Source organism: Equus quagga, chromosome 11 (genome assembly GCF_021613505.1).
Source record: "Equus quagga isolate Etosha38 chromosome 11, UCLA_HA_Equagga_1.0, whole genome shotgun sequence".
NCBI lineage: Eukaryota > Metazoa > Chordata > Mammalia > Perissodactyla > Equidae > Equus > Equus quagga.
In genome coordinates this window covers 90,926,287-90,934,065 of record NC_060277.1, presented here as the reverse complement: position 1 = coordinate 90,934,065, position 7,779 = coordinate 90,926,287, and the positions used below count along the sequence as shown (strand labels likewise).

At 58.8% G+C, this 7,779-nt stretch overlaps 1 protein-coding gene across 1 annotated transcript; it reads right to left on the bottom strand.

Moving 5' to 3' along the window:
• Nucleotides 1-2,288: 2,288 nt before the first annotated feature.
• Nucleotides 2,289-7,502, bottom strand: DLX3 (distal-less homeobox 3). The gene is made up of 3 exons (XM_046675512.1): nucleotides 6,949-7,502; nucleotides 5,695-5,885; nucleotides 2,289-4,135 (listed from the first exon to the last, which is right to left on the bottom strand). Exons 1-3 carry the CDS (start codon nucleotides 7,271-7,273, stop codon nucleotides 3,788-3,790), a joined length of 864 nt encoding a protein of 287 aa, XP_046531468.1. The 5' UTR covers nucleotides 7,274-7,502; the 3' UTR covers nucleotides 2,289-3,787.
• Nucleotides 7,503-7,779: the final 277 nt, after the last annotated feature.

The window sequence follows — 7,779 nt, the reverse complement described above, 5'->3', positions numbered from 1 at the left end:
CTGCGGTGGCTCCAGCTCACTGACACTCTGCCCTGGGGCGTCTTAGTAAACTGAGCTACAGAAAAGCCTATTAAGAGCACCCATTCCCCAGACAGACCTGGGTTCAAACCCAGTATTGCCATGTATTAGTTATATGACCTCGATGGAGACCGGACCTCTCTGAGCCTCAGTTTCCCCATCCCAAAAATGGGTTCTATACCACCCACCTCCCAGGCTGTTGTGAGGATCACGAGCAAAGTGCCTGGCACAGAGGACGAGTTTAGCAAATGCCAGCTGTTACTAAGGTTTAGAGAATAGTGACCCTCAGGGCAGACAGGGGTCCCCTAGCCCCCTCCTTCTTCCCTGAAGGTTGTCACGAGGCAGTAGGTATCATTAAGAAGCACCTGGCAAAAGATGGGCTCAGCAGCCTTGCCCTGGCACTCTGCCAGGTCCCCCACCCAAGCTCCTGTCCTCGTGCCCCCGCCACCACCACCAAAGTTGGCAAAGAGGGTGCCTGACTGGCCTGGAGGTGAGGAGAGGAGGAAGGGGAGGTCAGGGGTGGGGCTGACCTCCACGGGAGGTCACCAGGGCAGTTAATCCAGCCTGACAGAGCAGGGATGAGCAGGGAGGAATCAGGGAGCTTACAACATCCTTTCATCCCGCAGCAGCCCGCCCGCCCGCCAGCCTGCCCGCCCAGCCTCCCTCCTTCCTTCCTCTCTCTTTCTGCCCTTTTTTTCCCTCTCCCTCCCTTTGCTGGCAGCCCAGCCCTAATAAAATGCAGTGTCTCCAGCAAGTCTGCCCGGCTGCCGCCTCGCTGCTCCTGCCTGCACGCAGCCCTCAAACCAAACTGCTCAGCTCAGCCCCGCCTGGCAGCTGCCACTTAACCCTTGCCAGCCCGGCTGGCTGGCGTCGTGGGCTGAAGGCCCTCCTCCCTTCCGCCTCCCTCAGGCATGGGGGGAGGGGAAGGCCTGCCTTCTGAGAGGGAAGGGGTGGAGTGGGGGCATGGAGGGCCCCACTGTTCTGGAGCACCCCCCCCGCCCGAGAACCCCTCGTCCATCTGTGTACCTGTGACTGCTGTCTAAGCAGGTCCTTCGGTGACTGAGACCCCCTCCTTCTGCCTTCTCATCCTTCTGCTTTGTGCCTCACCAGTGCGCCAGAGGACAACAGGGTGGGGATTATTGTCCCCATTTGACAGATGAGGAAACTGAGTGCCTGATGGGGAGGCTTCAGGATGAGCTGGGTCACCTCAGCTGCTGAGTGGTGTTGCTGATTCTCAATCTAAGACTTTTTCCAGTACAGGGAGCTGCCACTGGCCCCACGTGTGTGTGCATGCATGCACGTGTGCCTGCGTGTGATGTTGGGGTGATCTGAGCAATGTGTGTTTGCACACCTGTGTATTGGGGGCCTCTATCTCTTCGAGTGTTATGGCTTTGGCTTTATACATTTGTGTGATGCGAAGGTGTCTCAGGAGTGGGTTTGTGTCTATGCCTGTGCCTGTAGATGATGACACGTTTACCTCAAGCAGGAGTCCACGTACGTGCGATGATGGAGAGATGTCACCGTGTGTCTCGGTACACGTGTGTGTATAAGACAGGTGGCTTCCCAAGTGTGTGCATGCATTCGTGCTGTCTCCCATCTGCTCCAAGACGTGCTGCTCACACCCACCTCCATTCATTCTACCGCCTCCAGCTCTCCGTCTCCAAGGTCTTGGAGCTGGGCAGCTGGAAGAGGAGGATGGCAGCAATGCGGGCCCAAGCAGTCAGCGGCAGCAGCAAAAAGCCTCTGAGTCAGGGCCCGAGCGCCCCCCCTACCAGAAGGTAAACACAGAACCCCCTCATCTCCATCTTCCAGCCTGGATCCCAATGACCTGGGGTCCTTGCCAGCTGTGGGAGCAGTGGTGTTCCCCTGCCTGAGGCTCCACCCTCGCCCCAAGCTGGAAGGGATAGACAGGAGGGTGAGGGGCCAGGGAGTGCCTGGGTGTGGAGGCAGGGGGTTTACACGCGTGTGCAAGCATGTCTTCGTGTGAGCCCAAGATCAAAGAGCAGCCCTGAGGTGACCCGGCGGCGGCAGTGGTGGAGGCCAGCTGACTGGCAGGGAACGCCAAGCCGCCAAGCAGAGTGGAGTCAGGGAGGCCATGGCTGGGAGCCTCCCACCCACCCAGACCTGCCCAGGTTGGGGGCAGCCACCGGGTCAGGAGCGCCTGTCACCCTGGAGGCACAGAGCTCCGTCCCCACCGAACACCTTCCCCAACTCCCAGGCCCTCCCCGAGAGCTGTCTGTCTCCAGCCTCCAGTTCAAAGAGCTCAGCGGTTATTTTCTTCTTTTTTATTAACTTTATATATAAAGATGGGTCCAGTAAGAAAGGAGAAATGAGAAGGCTGGGAGGGAGTGGGAGCTGGCTTCGTTCCTGTCCCTTAGGGTGGGACTCTTCGAGACCTACCATGTCTCTCCTCTCTGCTGAGCCTCCCACTAAACCCGAATCCAGCCAGAGCCCACATCCCTGTTTCTCTCGGCTTGCGACGCACAGGCAGGTACATCCAAGAGGAAAGGGCCACATAAATAGGAAACCACAGTAGGGAGGAGGCTGCTTCTCTGTTGCTCTTAAAAAAAATACATACTATATATATAGCTACAGTCTTCTACCTCTCCTTCGCTTCGATGCTTGACCACACGAGGGGTGGAGGAAAGTTAGCTCCAAGGGGACGTCTGGGACAAGGAGGGGCAGCGCCACCAGCCCTCCAGACACCCTCTCACCCCTAAAGGCACCGGGTTATAATCCTCCCCCTCTCCCCGTGCACCTCACCCGACATTCTCCATCTCAGCGGGAGCCATCTGTTTCCAAGGCCACCAGAAAGAGGGTGTTTTGGGGGTTGTCTTGCCTGGTATTTCTCCTGGGAGATTTGGGGGTTGGCGCCAAAACTATCAACTTACTGAAGGAGAGGAAGCGGTGGCGGGGCGGGGCACAGAGCAGAGACACCCGCGCAGGGGAGATGGTCCTATCTGTTAACAATGCCCTTTGTTTTCCTATTTTTTCAACAGCTTTTAAAACAAAAGTTGTGCAAAGTCCTGTACATGGAATAAGAAATGGGTCCTTAGGAAACATCAGAGACCCGCTCCTCCTCTCCGACCAGAGAGGGAGAAGAGATGGCTCCTTGAGTTCTTCCCTCTAAAGCCACAAATATTAAAAGATTCTCTCACTTGGGGGGGGGGGGGTTCTTTGGTTTAACCCTCAAATCTTAAATGAGGGCTAGAAGTGCGGGGCAGGGGCTGGTTGAGGTCCTCACCCTGAGTCCCAGTCACGATGTCCAATGTCTTTTTGGCAGAGGGGATGCTCAGGACGGGGGGAGCCACAGGTAGCTCAGAGGAACCAGGCCTGGCAGGTCCCAGAATCCACAAAGCCTGGTGTCCCAGCCCAGGCTGGCCCCACAAACGCTCCACAGTCTCCCCAGTCCCCAAGTCTGGGGAACAAGTATGAAGTTTTCGAAGCTGGAAGATGATGGGCCCTTTAAAGCCAATCCAGGCTCCTGCAGCAGAAGGGGAACAGCTGTCCCAGCTGGAGTGGAGTGCCCCAACATCTGGAGGGGTACCCCCAGTGTCTAGGCAGGGGGAGGGAGGTTCAGGGGACATCCTTGGTCCATGCAAATTTCATCTGGAAGCTCTTAGGTCCTTGGAGGAAGGGGCAAAGGAAGGGGGAAAGGGGCTGCTCTTTCCCCTGTGCTCCTCGATGATTCCTGAGTGTCGGCTAGGACGGAGGTGCCTTCTGCCTGGTCCCGGGGGTCCTTCGTGGGAGGTTCAGGCCAGGTGGGTGCTCAGTACACAGCCCCAGGGTTGGGCGGGGGCCCGGGGGAGGCATGGTGCAGGGTGGCCGGCTGAGGCGGCTGCTGCTGTAAGTGGGGTCCACTCAGGTTCTGTGCATGGTACCAGGAGTTGGTGGGGTCGTCCAGGTAGCTGGGCGAGGCACTGTATGGGAGCGGCGGGGCCAGCTGACTGCGCGCAGGGGCTGGAGTGGAGTGGGAGGAGGTGTCCCAGAGGGCGGGTGACGGTGGTGAGTTGCAGGCCATGGAGTCGCTGTTGTTGGGGCTATGCTCCAGGGGCACCTCCCCATTCTTGTAGAGCTTCTTGAATTTGGAGCGGCGGTTCTGGAACCAGATTTTCACCTGCGCCAGAGAAGAAAGGGGGAGCGAATTAGCCTCTCAACATGCTGGGTGAAAACCCCCACAGGGAACCCAGCTACAGAGGGCAAGGCCAGCGCCCAATGTCACACAACAAGACCCAGACAAAACCCAGGCATCATGACTTCCAGGCCAGCATCTTTTTGCTATCTGGGATAGAACTGTGGCTAGGATCCTTCAACCACCTGGGTCCAAATTGCACTCTGCCACCTTGGGCGTTACTTAACCTCTCTGGTTCTTGCCTTTCTCATCTGCAAAATGGGGATGATGGCAGCACTATTACCTACCTCCTAAGGTCATTATGACACTCAAAGACTTTAAGACAGCCAAAGAACTTAGAACAGCCTGGTATGTAGTACGCACTCAATAAAAGGCAGCCCAGTGGGGGCTAGGCAGTTTATGGCATTTTGTTCACATTAGAAACCCATAAGCAGAGGCGCCCAGATACACAGAGACAAACACACACCCACATAAGCATCTCCATGCGCAGGAACGTACCCACTCACAGCCTCACACACACACGCTGAACTATAAAGATACATACATGCATGCACAGATACACCCAGATAAACACCCCACAAACATGAGCACCGGCATTCACACACACTAGGGTATGGAGGAGCCCTCCAGGGCTGGCTAATGGGGGTGACCTGGGGACTCAGGAACAGGTGAGCCATGATCCCCAAATTTCCCTTGGGGTATCTCCCCCTCCTCCTGCCACTCCCCATCCCATGACTGGTACAAACAATGAATCAGCTCCTCACCGGCTGACCCAGATTCCCGGCGGACCGGGCCCCACGCAGCCGCAACCCAGGCTTGCCTGTCAACACCTGTGGGGAGCCAGGCGTCCACCACTCCTCCCCTGAGCAGTGACAGGCTGCTGGGGACTTTAGGGACAGGCTGAGGGTGGGAGTGGGGCTCCCACCTCTGAGTCCCTATCCTCCTCTTGGCTGGGGGCAGAGGAAGGGGTGGAGCGTTTGAGTGCTGGGCAGGAATGTGGTGCTTTGATACAGGCACAAATTTGTGTACATGCACCCAAGAGCGTGCAAAGTCACGGACGTGTGCCCCTCCATCTATAAACACAGTGACCTTTGAAAGGTCGCACTCCTTATGTGAGCATTGCCACGTGTACACAGACCTATTAGCATGTGAACAAACACACATGTGTATACATGTGTGTATACACCTCTACACACACACGCCTAGCCAGGGCTGGGGGGTGGGGGCGTATGACACGTGTGGACTTCTACTAAGTGAGTGACCAGCACTGTTGGGGGTCAGTGGGAGTTGGGGACTCTGGGCCAGAGGGAGGAGGACACCTCTCCTTGTGACAGACATACACAGGGGCATGGGTTCACAAATATGCACGCCTGTACACGTGCTAATGCAGAGATTTCCAACAGAAAGGGAGACTTTGGGGTTCCCTGCCCACAGGCAAGGTTTTCAGGGACTTGCAGGGACTTTAAAAGGCCAGCCAGGCTCGGCTCAGCGGCGCCGGGAGAGCCCCGGGGTCCCGCGCGGCCCCCCCAACGCCCCACACTGACCTGCGTCTGCGTGAGGCCCAGCTGCGCGGCCAGCTCGGCGCGCTCGGGCAGCGCCAGGTACTGGGCCTTCTGGAAGCGGCGCTGCAGGGCGGCCAGCTGATAGCTGGAGTAGATCGTGCGCGGCTTTCGGACCTTCTTGGGCTTCCCGTTCACCATGCGCACCTCGGCTTCCGGCTCCTCCTTCACGGAAACTGCGGACAACACACCGGGCGGGGGACGGCTCAGCCTCGGCCTGCGGCTCTGCGCCCCCCAGGGCCCGGCGGGACGTCCCCCACCTCCAGCCCACCGACTCGCCCCTGGATTTCCCGGCTGTGCGCCCGCGGGAGGGAGCCGCGGCGACAGAGCCGGACCGGCGGCGCCCAAGACCCGGCGCTCCCGGCTCCCAGCTCCGCGCCCGGCCCCGGAGCGCGGTCCCCGGCGCCAGCAACCGCCCGGGCGGGGACGGCGGCGGCTCCGCTCACGACACCTCCCGCGTCACCTCCCAGCCTCGCAGCTCCTCGCCCCCCGGCTGCTGGCCGCCCCCTTCTCACCCCCACCTTGCCCGCAGTCGCTTTTCTCGCTCTTTCCCGTCCGTTCTTCCTTCCCTTTTTTTTTTTTTAACTTTTTATTTTAGAATAGTTTTACATTTTCAGAAAAGTTGCAAGGATAGTACAGACTCCTTCCTTCCTTCTTTCCTCTTTCCATCCTTCTTTCTTTCCGTCCGTTCCTCTGTTCCTTTCTTCTCTCCTTCCTCTCACTTTGTCCCTCCACATTTCTCTTTTGCTGCGTCTCCACTTTTCTCTTTCAGCTTCTTTACTTCTCAGTCGCTGCTTCCCTGTTTTCCCGTAATTCTGTGGGTCTCTCTCCATGTCGCCCTCACCATTTCCCCCCTCCCCAGCCCAGATCCAGAGGGTCCCTGGAGCTCCCGGTCCCCGCTGCCTACCCGAAAGCCCGGTGCAACCCGATGGAGGCCCCCTTGCTGAAGTGCCCGCGAAAGCACCTCGATTAGGAAGTTCCCTGACAGCCACAGCCCTCTCCTCCCTCGCCCGGTTCACCGCGATCCTCGCCCGAGACCACCGCGCCCCGAACGCGTGCAGTCTCAGGACTGGAAGGTCATCTGTCCCCTCTGGGGGTCATCTAGCCCACCTTCTCTAACTCCACACAGTACTTTTCTTACCCTTGACGCGCCCCTAGATTTCAGCTTCCGTTCCCTGCCTTTCTCTCCCTCGGCATCTTCCAGCGTCTCCCACCCTTCCGCGACCCCGTGGTCCTCACCTGGGTCCTGGGCGGGCAGCGGCTGCTCCCGGTACGCTCCGTATTGCCGGTAGGAGGCTCCATAGGTATATTCCGACTTGGGCGAGTAAGCGCCCGTGCCTGCAAGCCCGTTGAGATTGAACTGGTGGTGGTAGGTGTAGGGGTTCACGGTCTGGCCGTAGGGCTGGCCCGAGTAGTAGTCGTGCTGAGGAGCGCTGTAGTAGCCCAGATCAGTGACCGAAGACTCGGGCAGGGTGGGCGAGTCCTTCGAGCCCGCATGGCAGCTAAGCGAGCTGGAGATATCGGTGAGGATGCTGCTGAGTTTGCGATCGAAGGAGCCACTCATCCTGGCGGGCGCCGGGCCACCCCGGGGTTGGCCTCGGCCGCAGAGCGGAGCGCAGAAGCCGGCAGAAGCGCGGGGGAGGCGGAGGAGACGAGGCAGGGGTGTGTGTCCGGATGGCGAGGGGAGGGCCCGGCAGAGTCTCGGGGGAGGGGAGGCCGAGGGGCGCTTAGACCATCGCCGGCCTTCAGGCAGTCGCTGCGCGCCTCTCGTCGCGTCCCAAGCCACAGTCAAATGCTGCCAGCTCCGCCCGGCCAGCCGGTTATAGACTCAATAGTAGAGTCGCCGAGGGAGGCTCCAACGCTCTGATTGGCTGCAAGTCTTGCCTTCGAGGCAAAACATGCTCTTTCGCTCTGTCGTTCTTTCTCTCCCTCTCTCTCTCTCCCCCCTCACTCTCCCCCATTCTTTGTTGTTACCCAAAACACACACACACACACACACACACACCCTCATTCCTCCTCCTGTCGCTCCCTCCCCCAGCCCAGATAAAACCCCCAGTGTCTCCGAAGGAA

Coding starts and splice junctions, on each gene's coding strand:
- DLX3 (XM_046675512.1), bottom strand. CDS start 7,273: ATGAGTGGCTCCTTCGATCGCAAACTCAGCAGCATCCTCACCGATATC. Junction 5,886..6,948: donor GCTGCCCGCCCAGGACCCAG/GTGAGGACCACG, acceptor TGTTGTCCGCAG/TTTCCGTGAAGGAGGAGCCG. Junction 4,136..5,694: donor TGGGCCTCACGCAGACGCAG/GTCAGTGTGGGG, acceptor TCTCTGGCGCAG/GTGAAAATCTGGTTCCAGAA.